This window comes from Mustela erminea, chromosome 17, assembly GCF_009829155.1.
Source record: "Mustela erminea isolate mMusErm1 chromosome 17, mMusErm1.Pri, whole genome shotgun sequence".
NCBI lineage: Eukaryota > Metazoa > Chordata > Mammalia > Carnivora > Mustelidae > Mustela > Mustela erminea.
Genome location: NC_045630.1, coordinates 2,075,850 through 2,089,524, shown reverse-complemented (window position 1 = coordinate 2,089,524; position 13,675 = coordinate 2,075,850). Strand labels below are relative to the sequence as shown.

The following is a 13,675-nucleotide window of genomic DNA, read 5'->3' as shown; positions in this document are numbered from 1 at the left end:
TGGGCTAAAGTCTCTCATCTTGAACAGAAATTTTCCTCACGCTGTGTCTATTTTTTCTGTACTGCTGTCCTAGTTCTCTCTCTGTCTCTATCTCTCTCTCTCCCTGTCAAATGTTTTGAAAAAGTCTACATATTACTTCCTTCATTTCTTCATTTCCCCTCATCCTTTCAATCTGTACCAATTCTGGGTTCTGCTTCCATTATTGCACTGATACGGTTCTCACTAGTCACCCTGGCCTTTGTTTTTCTAAATCCAATGAAGATTTTTAATCTTCATTTTACTTTGTTGATCTTACCATCCTTAAAGGAATTTATAAATCCTGATCAGAGTTAAAATGTAAACAAAGAAAATTATTTAGGTAATTATTTTTACAAAGAACCTTGTTGATAAGGTCTTCAAAGAATAATCAGCAAAATGAAACTGGTGATATATCAGCCAGCTACATATGGCTCCCTAAGATGGTATCTGATCACTTGACTTTGTATAAAAAAATTCAAACAAGCTATTTTGAAGGTTCACCTAATCCATCTATGACTTCACATGAGACTTAACAAAGTAAGTACTTGATATTATGCCAAGTAATTTTAGATTGTTTCATTTCACACATTGGAAAAGTTTAGTCTGAAAAGATATTTAGAAATAATAAACTTATTAAATACAATATTTAAAGATACTCATGTGTGAATTATGTGATTTAAAAGTCCTGCTGTGCTACCCAACTAGGTCATATTCACAGCTTAGATGGACAGAAGTGGTCTACAGCTGATGGAAGGGCTCAAAACATCCCACATTCTGCTGGAAGAATGTTTCTTTACCTTTCTGCTCTTATACACTCATGAGAGTCAAGGCCCCGGTTCAGTTCTAGCTTGATAGTAAGGAACTGCACCACTGGGAGCAGCTTCTTCCCAAAACTTTTTACCCCCTTCGCAGCTGAGTAGGGTTTCTGATTTTACATTCAACTTTTGGCCTCTATAACATGGCAATTTGGTCTAACAGAGTATTGCATCTAGAATACAACTGATTCTAGTTCTTTCACCAGCTGAGTGAATCTCAGACAGTGTATAGCTTTTTGAAGATTCCGTTGACAGTGACATTTCTGGGGATTAGAGAGTTACTGTTAGTTGGGAAAATATGTAGCATATCCTATATGATGGTCAGCCTCAGTTTTGTTCGAACTAGGCCAAAACTCAGGCCTTGTTGAGAAGTTTATATGTGGATTACCTCTCTGGACCAACATTTTCTTTCCTTGGTACAGTTAATTATCTACATTATTTTCATTTAAATTTTTAAATGGTGTAGGAAGATAATCTGTTCACTGTTTGGGTTTTAACTCTGGAACATTATTTGGAGTATTATTTTGGCCAGACATATGATTATTTACAGTTTAAGATTATTCTGCAAAACGGCTGAATTTGGCATTTTAAACTCCGTGTCAGAGCAGTTCTAAATAGGGTAATTAACTGAAAGGCCTTGATTCGGACAGTGTGGTAAACAGGAATCTGCCTTTTCTAGTGTAGAAGCGCCTCATCTGTTAAATTACCCACGTTCTGAATCTGCGGTGACTTATTTTAATTTGGACTCCATTTATCCACTAACCTCAGGGCAGAGTTATACTGCTACCTTGCTAAGCCTCCTTGTTTGGGAGAAATTTGAGGAGTGGGCCATTTTAATGCGTCAGTAAAATGACTGCTTCTCAGGTTCACTTGGGACAGGACATAGCTGCCAGTCGGTTCTTTGAGCTCAGACTCTACTACTGATCATGACTCAGGGTGCTATTTTCTTGTCCCAAATCTTTTTCAAGAGTAAAACAAGAGGAAATTGACTTAATTCAAAACAGGAGAAACTTTGATTAGACACAGCAAAGATGATGAAACACTAGAAATAAGCTGTCAAGGGAGAATGTAAAGCCTCTGTCCAGTCAGCATTAGTAATAACTGAATAACCAACTTTCTTAAATAGTTAGAAACCTGCCTAGAATGGGAGTGGATGATCTCTTAAGATTCTTTTTACCTCTGGACTTTGATATCCTAATATTCTCAGCATGACTATGTACTATAATAATTAAAAATTTTTAAGAAGGAGCTAATGCGAGTATTTGTAACTTGAGGCAATTTAAGAAAGCAAACTTTTTTATTTAAGACAGGGTGGAATAATAAGAAACATTGAGATACCTTGCAAGCCTTAAGGAAATATGCCTTGTGCAGTAAAGAACTTATGTAATGTAGTTACATTATGGAAATGCTACATTAGTGATGATTTGCTTAGTGTGTTTGGGCCCAAGCCCTCCAATTGGTGACTTGAAACAGATTCGTGGTGGTAGTACTCTTTGTACCCTGGAGGACTATCTGTTTGGTGATGCGGTCTCTATGGGCTCATCAGCAAGTTGTCACCTGTCTGACTAGGCCTCACCTGTAGCTCTGGGAGGCAGGGACTAGAGTAGATTCGGAGAGCAGTGGGGAGACAAGGAGAGAGGACATATGGTAGTTGATCATTGTCTTTTCTCCTCCAAGCCTTGGGAATCCTGAAGGGAAGAACGGAATCCTCTAATCATAGATAGTTTCTAAAAACCCAATTCGATTTTTATCCTTCAGTACTTCCTCAGCTTCGCATGAAGTATTTGACAACCTCATAAATTCTTCCCCAGTTGGTAAACAAATTCCTCCCCTGACATTACTGGGTTGTAAAACATTTAATTTATTTTATTAAGGACATACTGTGTTAAGACACTAAGATACTAGGAATACAAAACTCAACAACACAAAGTCCCCAGAATGTCAAGTTTACATTCTGTGCTCTAGAAAACACCAGCAGACTGTCATCTAGACATGGGCTTGCTTTCCAGGAGCAACACTGCTCTTTGGCCCCAGCGACGGATGTTCTGTACTAATGGCCCATCGTGTCTATGAGGTATTTATGGGGAAAGGGGCGTACCTAGATTTTCTGGTGAAGGGGTGATGTCTCTTGTCTTTCCGGCCACAGGTCCCTGTGATTTGATATCTTTCTTTAACTCTGTGTCCCTTACTGAACGTGATATTTGAAATGATATTTCACAGATGAGCCTCCTCAGTGCTTTAAACAGTGGTTGAAGAGATAATTAATTATATTTGAGGTCTGGTTAGAAAATGTCATAATCAACACTACAGGACAAAACTTGGGATAGTACTGTTGAGAAATAGGCAGTATGTGCATTAAAGTCAACAACTCTGTTATGTATGTATGTTTAATTATGTGTATATCTGTATTTAATCATCCTGTACATATCATTGGGATAAGTGTTTTCTAAGCTATAAAAAGGCATCTTCTTAGCAGTTATTACCTTAACCTTAATGAGCAACTAAATTACTCTAGATCTGCTTTAATTTAGTATGAAGAAGTGTATTAAATAAACCATATTACATTCTCAATTAGGGGGCTGTCACATTAAAGGAGAAAGGAAAATCTGCTTTCCATCAGGTATGTTAGAACACAAAGCAGATCTGTGTAGCTCTATGTTATCCTATAGTGTGTTAATCAGATACAAGGTGTGACGGAAGCCAGTTACAAAGAGTTTTCCTGATAGTGAACAGGCTCTGATAATAGGCTGGTTAAGGCTTCATGATGTTTCTGTGGTTAAGTAGTAAACAAAGGGATGTAGGACTTCAAAAAGGATGGCACATTCCATTTAAAACCAAACCATAAGTCTTTAATGACACTTTAGTTTTTATAGAAACTGAGAGCTTAAGATCATGGCAGGAGCTGAGAAGAGAAAATAAAAAACAAAGCATGTGTACCTTCAAATACAAGACAAACTCAAGTCTCAAAGCAAGGACATCAGGGTACCCTTGTTGTAAAAAGAAGCATTTCAAAAATGAAGTAAAAAGTAACTATATTCCCGGAGTATTTCCACAATGGCTTAATAAACTTTTATGACTTATCTTGGCTGTGGTTGAGCTATGACATCCCTGAATTCCCAGTTATTTCCTGACAGTGGGGCTAAGGGGTGTTTAAGAGAGGAGAGATTTGGGGGATTGGGGTTAGAGAGAATAGATTTTAATTGCTATATGTTGAATTTATTAAATTTTTGATACTGGATATTCTTTTAGAGTTGATATTTAATTTTTTGTGAGTATTTTTTATTAACATAGAATGCATTATTTGTTTCAGGGGGACAGGTCTGTGAGTCATCGGTCTCACACAGTTTCCCAGAGTTGCTATTTGCTTTTTTAAAATAAACTCCTTAGACTGCCAAGATTCTTCAGTTTGTACTTATCCCCGTTCAGTTTGGGGGATAAGTATCTCAGTGGCTTTATGAAATAATGGTATTAATCAGAGGTTTTTATTTATAGAATGTTAGAACTTGAGCAAATCTTAGATCTGTTTCATTTTAGAAACGAAGAATCTAAGGCCAAAAGGAATAAAATACGTGGAAATGGTCACTCATTTCTGTCAGTATCAGAGCGAAACACAGAACCCAGGCCTCCTACCTCCTAATCCAGTGTTCTTTGAAGTACACCTTACCATAGTATCACTGACACCTGTAAATTCAGACTCTGAGACACTAAGAAACTGCCTGTGCCAAGGCTGCTAAACTGCGCTCACTGAGGACACACGAAGAAGAGAGCTGAGGCCAGGTCTTCCGCAGCGCTCGTCCCTGGAGCATGATAAAATTTGTACTGGTTTTTACTAAAATCGGAGAGAAAGGGGGAAAAAAAGACAGGTGGGAGGAAGTCACGGGAGAGACACACAGAGAGAGCAAGGCTGGGGAAGAGTCACGCGCAGTAAGGTGGTTAACACGACTTGTTTGGGGAAAGTAGACCTTCATTTTGAGATTGTCTCTCTCACATTTTTAGTCTTAAAATAGTCTTTCTTTTCTAAGACAATAATAGTAGGTGGCAGTTGATTTACATTTAACATCAGTCCCCAAAATTTGTTTTTGAAACTTTGCCAAAATCTAAAATCCTTGGGACCACTGTCCTACCTAGCCTATTAATTTAGTACTAAATAAAAAGTCAAGGAACCTGGGACATAAAAATCAGTGTTTCAGAAACATAAAGATGAAAAGCCAGCATTGCATATGAAAACAGTACTATCTCATTTGATTTTCACTAATGTTTACTACAAAGGAAAAGGAGAAGTTAATTACTTAAACCAATATTGTAATCCTCATAACATACTTCATTCCAAAATGCTTTATTTGGTAAACATTCAAGTACTTGAAGCTGTATTATCACAACCTAAAGCAAACTTTTATGGCACAAATACAGTATATTAATAATGTTTCATACTTAGGTTTTAAATCTTTAAAATATTTCCTAAAGTTAGCAATTACTTTTGGAATTAAGGAAGTCATTGAAAATCAATGTGCTATTTTTCTACAATTTTCAGCTTTCTTTTGATAATGAAATAGTTTTACAGTTAATAAATATTTTCAAACAGTCTTGTTCTAACTACTTGAGACTTTAAGGCCTTGATAGTGGTTTGTCAAGGTTTATTTTCTTTGCTATGATCTATAACAAAAAGCCATAGGTACTTATTAAATCTTAAGGTTACCTCCCATGAAACTCCCTGTTGTCATTGTAGTGGATTCACTGTAGTGGGGATCTGTAATCTTTGGATCATTTGCAAAAAATAATTTTCTATAGCCTGGATGATTACACAGCTTGGTATGGAATAACAGATTTTGTCTACTATTTCCTGAAGGAAAAACTGTTGTTTTCTGACAAGCTAAGCAGGCGGTCATAGTGCTTTCATTGTGATTCTGTAACCAATAATGCACACATTAATCATTATGTTAGTCATAGAAAATTAAACCTATAGTTTTATAGTACAAAAATACTTAGAATAAAATATTTTTTTAAAAGGGACAGTACAGTCTGCATCATTGCTACTATACTTTTTGGTCTTATAATGATAAGATGTGTCTTGGTTCTATGAATTTACTCAGTCATAAACTGATCCAAAAAAATGGTAAAAACTTAAAAGGAATTCAGATTGCTAAAAGTAGTCTAATTACATTAGTGCTAGATCTGTGCTAACTCCCTGCCTTGGAAAATCAGCTTCCCAAGACACTAACAAATCAAGCTTTAATGCCACAATTTAGCCACGGATCCTCACACTTTGTGTGTTTGGACTTCTGTCAGATGGTTAGATAGGCTGTGGAGAGATGGTCTCTCTTTAAATACTAAGCCTTCTATGTGTAGGTTCATTAATAAGAACATTGCCATAAGCTTGAAGGGTGATAAGAAGGCTCAAGATTGAAGGGCATTTGTGAAGAAAATAGCATCTTCTTACACATTTTTACATGTACTTTTATTATTAGAATAGTAAAATCTTCTGAGACGCATGTAAGTTACTGATGCCTAGAATAAGCATGATTTTTTTTTCTTTGTGCAGAGCATTACTTACTAGGCTAAGTACATTTTAGGGATATGTGATTTAAAGATTTTTTAATACTCTTGATTTTTCATTGATTTATTAGAAGAGAGAGAACACTGGAGCACACACCACGTGGAGGGGAGGGGCCGGAAGGGGAGAAGAGAGGGAAAGAGGGAGAATCCCCAGCAGATTCTGCGCTGAGCATGAGGCAGACACGGGGGCTTGATCTCACAACCCTGGACTGTGACCTGCACCGAAAGGAAGAGTCAGATGCTTGACTGACTGAGCCACCCAGGCACCCCAGTTTACTTTTAAACTTATACCTATTTCTGAAACATTTCACAGATAAAAGCAAGTTTTACTCTCAATGGAATAGCGAACCCATCTTTTCTGTGTTTTGAGCACTTGACTAGGTTTTATCTCCTGATCTTACACTAGGAATCCATATGCTTAAAACTAAATGATAATAAAGCAATCAAGTCATGTATTTTTCTATCATCTTTCTTGAATACTTCTTCATTCAGATAATCAAATTTAAAATTTGTCTACCAAAATAAGAAGTTTGTTTCATACCTCTCGCCAAGTGAAACAAGCCAGTATTCACAAAAGAAACAATACCTATTAAATTAGTTACAGTATTTAATGTGGATTTAATAGGATTTCTGGTATTATAAGATATCTTCTGGGTATAATTAGGCATAATATAAGGCACATTTTAGTGACCTGTAACGAGTTTATCTTTAAGGAAAAAAGCCAGTTAGTGGGGCGCCTGGGTGGCTCAGCGGGTTAAAGCCTCTGCCTTCGGCCCAGGTCATGGTCCTGGGGTCCTGGGATCGAGCCCCGCATCGGGCTCTCTGCTCAGTGCAGAGCCTGCTTCTCTCTCTCTCTCTCTCTGCCTGCCTCTCTGCCTGCTTGTGTTCTCTGTCAAATAAATAAATAAAATTAAAAAAAAAAAAAGCCAGTTAGTATGGAGAATTTCTTGTCCCAAATACCATTTACTTTTTGTTTATGCATTAATTTTTTTATCTTATGGATAATAAGCTCATTCTTTTCTTCTCTCAGTGTATGTGATCAGTTCTTTTTAAATTTTCTAGCCGCTTCTAATATGACAGTAATATATTTGTGCAGCCAACTTTGCAGCTAACACAGACAACTGTGCCACTTAGAGAACCAAAATGTATACTTGCAAAGGCATGAATTTTAAAGAGGTTCAAAATTAAATTTAGCATTTGGGCAAAATTATTTTAAAACTAATCACAGTGCTCATATTGCATAATTAGCACCACTTAGTATTTCATTTAGTCTTGGAAACCCATAGTGAACCATGCAAATCTGTAGCCAATGAAACTACTTGTAACATGTCCGTGCTGTTGCTCTTCCCACTGCCTCTTTCCCTTACACCCTCCCATGTGCGTCCAGGTCAGAGAGAACATGATCGAGAATACCATGTGTTACAAAATAAACTTACCAGACCAGAAGCTACTTCCGCTCAAATCACTGTTTGGTCAGCAGTTCAACACATTCGTAGAACCTTGGAGCTCAAAGTTGACCTTGGAGTCCATTTATTATATTCTCATTACAGAAGAATCCATTCCACAGTGACCCTGACACTCATTTGTCCTCTGTTTAATTGCCTTTTCCACATTACTAACCCAGGGTTTACAATGCTGTAATAGCCACGTTAGCTGTGTGCACTTAAGTTAATTCAGTGTCCTGGGCCTTGTTTTCTCATTTATAACATGATAATAATTATAGTAATTATTCAGGAAGCCGTCACTTCGATTAATTAATAGTAATGGCTAACATTAAGTGTTTTCAATATAGGTTTTCTAAATGCTTTATATGTATTATCTCATTTTATCAGAACAACTTATGTGTAATCAGTAAATGGATGATTGTATTAATTATCATTATATCTGTTCATTGTAAGCGTACCAACAAGATGGGATTTGGATTTAGCATTTATTGTTTATATCTAAATTGTCAATTTCAAATATAGATTAAAACTGTAGCTATAACTTGGAGTAAAAAAAAAATTCCTTTGGGGCACCAGAGTGCCTCAGTCAGTTAAGTGTCTGACTCTTGGTTTCAGCTCATGTGGTGATCTCCTGGTCCTGAGGTCTAGCCCCACCTTGGACTCCAAGTCCTGAGCACGGAGTCTGCTTGAAAATTCTTTCCCTCTTCCCCTTCCCCACTCTCGCAAGCATGCATGCACACTTTCTTTCTCTAAAATCAATCTTAGGGGCACCTGGGTGGCTCAGTGGGTTAAAGCCTCTGCCTTCGGCTCAGGTCATGATCCCAGGGTCCTGGGATAGAGCCCCGCATTGGACTGTCTGCTCCGCGGAGAGCCTGCTTCCTCCTCTCTCTCTCTCTGCCTGCCTCTCTGCCTACTTGTGATCTCTCTCTGTCAAATAAATAAATAAAATCTTTTAAAAAAATAATAAATAAAATCAATCTTAAAAAAAAAATCCAGAGATTTAAATATTGAAATTATGGATTAGTAAATGTTTATTATTTTTAAAGTAAAATGTAATAATGTTTATAACTGATCTTTTATACAATTAAATTTAAATAATATATCAGGAAATAGAGAGCTTAATAGGAATGTTAATATTTAACTGTTAAAAAAGGAAAGCTTAATAATTTGTTGGAAAACTGCCGTCAGTAGTATCATAGCCAAAAAAGTTTTCTACTTCTCCCTCAGTTAAAAAGGGACATCTATTATAGTTTCAAAGTTGTACAGGTTAGAACACACAGTCTGACAGCTAATACTGAGATTTATCGATAATGTGCAACTTAACCAAATTTAACAAGTAAAATTTGAACAAGATAATAATAGTTACATTCTAATAAAATTTTAGACTTATTCTTACACCCCAGAAATTCCTACTCTGGTGATATTTTTTTACTCTGAGCCTCAGCTTTGGATGAAAATTGCTCGGTATTTAAAATGTATCTTTGGTCCACCTGTTAATTATCATATTCATGTTGACTATGGGAAGATAGTAGTACTGCCTGGCACCTTTTTTTTTTTTTTTAAGATTTTATTTATTTATTTGACAGACAGAGATCACACGTAGGCAGAGAAGCAGGCAGATAGAGAGGAAGTGAAGCAGGCCCCCTGTTGAGCAGAGAGCCCGACGCGGGACTCGATCCAAAGGACCCTGAGATCATGACCTGAGCCGAAGGCAGCGGCTTAACCCACTGAGCCACCCAGGTGCCCCCTGCCTGGCACCTTTTTAGATGACTATAAACAAAAACGGTACAGATATGACAGAGGAATTTAAAACTAAGACCCTAGAGTTAGAGTGACAAGAAGTACCTTGAAATCTTTTTTTTTTTTAATCTATGACATCAGTGGTACTGTCCATTAATTGTTCAGTGGCTATACTAGTCAGAAGTAGCCACAATCTGTGGCAGAAGTCAAGAGCTAGATCGGTTCAGCTGTAGCAAACAGTAACTTGCTGAAAAGTCCTTCAGAAACGTTCACCAAGGGCATTCTGTGTGAACAGGTATGAGAGAGATAGCAGTAAAGCAGTCACAGTCAAAAGTTGCTCCTCAGGAGTTCATCACTGGAGGAGGGAATAGACATTTAAAGAAGTAATTATGACTAAGTAAGATAATGTTTTTTGGGCGCCTGGGTGGCTCAGTGGGTTAAGCCTCTGCCTTAAGCTCGGGTCATGGTCTCAGGGTCCTGGGATCGGGCCCCACATCGGGCTCTCTGCTCTGCAGGGAGCCTGCTTCCCCGCCCCCCCACCCCCACCTGCCTCTCTGCCTACTTGTGATCTCTGTCAAATAAATAAATTAAATCTTTTTTAAAAAGAAGATAATGTTCGTTTGTCCTTAATCTATTTGCTTAGAATTTAATTTAATATAAAATTAAATTCTCTTTGTTTTCCCTGGTAAACCATTTCAGTAGTTAGGAGACATACCTTTCTTTCCTACTGAAAAGTGTTTATCTCAGAGAAGATGTAGTGAAAGACGTCATTTTAGTGCTTAAGCACCTATCATTACTGCCACCAGTGATTATAGCCACAGATTTCTTTGAGAGCCAAAGTCTGATTGCACACCTAAATTCTAGTAGTAGAGAATTTGTGAAGTTTAAACTTTTAGATTTTGCCATTAGCAATTAGTAATTCAAACAGATGTCTTTAATATATGTAGTTAATTGGTTTTATTGATTATTGTATAAATTAATTCTGACAGGTATTTTAATGTTCCCTTTGACCCAAACAAAGAGCCTCTAAATTAGTACTAATATCTGAGAGCCAAGGTAGTTCCTTTATGAGCTTACATAATATACCTATTTGTTTTCAATAGGAATATGATGAAGAATGGGCTAAGAAAATTCAGAGTGAAAAGTTTCGCTGGCATAACTCCCAGTGGCTGGAGATGGTAGAGAGCCGCCAGCTGGATGAGAGTGAGCAGTACTTGTACGGAGATGATCGCATTGAGCCGTACATCCATGAAGGGGACATTCTTGAAAGACCTGACCTCTTCTACAACTCAGGTAAGGTGATGACCAAAGCAAAATTAAATAGCTTGTGTGCCGGGCGCCTGGGTGGCTCAGTGGGTTAAGCCGCTGCCTTCGGCTCAGGTCATGATCTCAGGGTCCTGGGATCGAGTCCCGCATCGGGCTCTCTGCTCAGCAGGGAGCCTGCTTCCTCCTCTCTCTCTCTCTGCCTGCGTCTCTGCCTACTTGTGATCTCTCTCTGTCAAATAAATAAATAAAATCTTTAAAAAAAAAAAAATAAAAAAAAAAAAAAAAATAAAAAAAAAAAAAAATAGCTTGTGTGCCATAAATAGGGATTTTGGTCGACCAGCCTTGCTCGTTCCCAAGCTTTGGAAGCACTTCTTGTAGTATTTAAGTGGAGTTCTGCAAATAATTTTAAAAGTACCATCCATACACACCATGCAAACCTGTTAACTCACCTTTTTTTCCAACTTAGTCTTTGATGTGATCTCCATAAAAAAATGTTGTACCCAGGAACATTACTCTGAGTTTATTACTTTTTTTCTTTTTTTTTTACTTTTTTTTCAGTGTTCCAAGATTCATTGTTTATGCGCCACACCCAGTGCTCCATGCAATACGTGCCCTCCTTAATACCCACCACCTGGCTCACCCACCCCCAAAGCCAGTTTATTACTTTCTAGACTGTATAACTTAAAATGACATTCTCAGGGTTTTCATTTTTACTCTATTTGGGATTTATTTAAATGTATAACTTAGGGGTGCCTGGGTGGCTCAGTGGGTTAAAGCCTCTGCCTTCGGCTCAGGTCATGATCTCAGAGCCCTGGGATCGAGCCCTGCATTGGGCTCTCTGCTCAGCGGGGAACCTGCTTCCCCCCACAACCCCGCCTGCCTGTCTGCCTACTTGTGATCTCTGTCTGTCAAATAAATAAAAATAATCTTTTAAAAAAATGTAAACTTAACTAATTTATGTTTTGTTTTCCAATGTATTTCATTTTACCATGGTTTTGCTTTCATTTTGAACTAGTTAACTCTACTTGGTTGGGAAGATTTAGACACTTAAACCTTTTTCCTTCTAACTCTGCTAGTGTTTTTAGGGTAAAACTTAATTTTTATATAAATCATATACTTATAACTGTTGATTCTGTCATACTGCCTTTTCCAAGGATGAGCTTGACACAAAGATTTGGTAAGTTTCTGCATATTCTGGCTGTCAAAGTGTTGCACTGTTGCCAATACTAATATTACTTCATTGAACTCATTTAGTTGTGAGGAAGAAAACAATTTCTTTTTCTTTTTCTTTTTTTAAGATTTTATTTATTTAGTGACAGAGAGGAACACAGCTAGAGAGGGAACACAAGCAGAGGGCTTGATCCCAGGACCATGGGATCATGACCTGAGCCAAAGGCAGACACTTAATGACTGAGCCACCCAGGCGCCCCAGGGAAAGGATTTTTAATTCAGATCTGTAGCAGGTTGGATATGAAAAACATTAAAATATTATGTCTCAATTAATGGCTTTTTCCCCCTGCTATGTATTCATCACACTTTATTTTCATAATTTTGTTTTGTGCAAATTGCCCATAAATACTGTATTATTTTTATACTTGGTATAGATTCTAGAATCTTGGAAAATTGATACTTTACTTTAAAAATTAAATTAATTTCTTCCAAACTGAACTTTACAGTAGTTATGAAATACTGCCTTGTGTTTCAAACCAGATGGAGTAGATCATTAATTTCAGCCAACCAGAATGCCTTAGTTCAGTAATGGCAAGCAGCTGTTCCTTACATATTCAGATATTCATGAAGTAAAATGATGTAAAATATATATGATATGAATTTTTTTTTCAACCAGAATCAGAATTCTGTGGAATCAGGTTTCTTGCTTTGAAGATTGATGGCTACTTTTCAGTGTGAATCAATTACTAGTTTCCAAAATTGAATAAAACTTTTAACCACCTCAGTGTTCAACTTTGTTGTTTTAATATGATTAGAACTTCAGAACAAATTTCTAAAAATTTATACCACATTCCCAAAATTAATTTACATAGGTTAACCTCTTAAAGTGAAAATCATAAATATTTTTCTGAGATATTTTATAATTAAAATGTACAACTTGTGCTTTTGTGAGAGATCTGAATTATATATATTTTTATATATCAAAATTTAGAAGCAACCACAGCTGATGGGAAAATAAATAAATTCAAGCCTTTGAGGAGTAGAATATAATCATTAGATATCCTTCTTTTTTTTTTAATCTCTGTAGACTGATGATATGGTAGACATTTAACAGTGGAGGTTACATTGCAATGAGTTTAATAAAGATAAAGGTCTCATATCAAGCCATCTATATTATTTTAGTTTATTCGTTATTTTCCCTAGTTCGTGTTCCATGAATAGTTCAACTAAATGAATCTGTGGTACCTCTTGATGCATATCATGAAACCTAGATAACAGCAGCCTCTTGTCTTTCACTGTGTGCAGTTGCATCTTCAGAAACATCAAAGAAATTTGTAAAACTGCAGATTTGTTTGAACACTTGAGCCATCTTATTCAAGTCCCCGGTATGCATGAAACTATAGGCTGCCTCTGATGAAAGCAGCCATAGTAGCTTTTCAGCCACAGAGGTGAAGTTAAGTGGCCTGTGATCCCCTGGGTCTTATCTTTTATGTTAAAATGAAATAGCATTTGTTGCTGCCTACTCATCAGTACTGCCCTCTATATTTTCAAACTGTTAAATATGTGAAAATACGTGTTTCTCTCTTTTTATTCGTTTTTTTTTAAGATTTTATTTATTGATTTGAGAGAGAGAGAGAGATCACAAGTAGGCAGAGAGTCAGGCAGAGA

General features: G+C 36.9%; 1 protein-coding gene across 7 annotated transcripts in view; it reads left to right on the top strand.

Annotated features, from left to right (window-relative positions):
- KIFAP3 (kinesin associated protein 3) overlaps positions 1 to 13,675 on the top strand; it is a 182,677-nt gene that overhangs the window by 134,339 nt on the left and 34,663 nt on the right. For 6 of the 7 annotated variants that reach the window (XM_032318303.1, XM_032318304.1, XM_032318306.1 and 3 more), the window contains one exon: positions 10,675 to 10,864. In XM_032318303.1, coding sequence (XP_032174194.1) covers positions 10,675 to 10,864 — 190 coding nt within the window. Of the gene's footprint in view, positions 1 to 10,674; positions 10,892 to 11,138; positions 11,231 to 13,675 lie in introns of those variants that run through there. The other variant, XM_032318305.1, reaches the window with a different exon arrangement.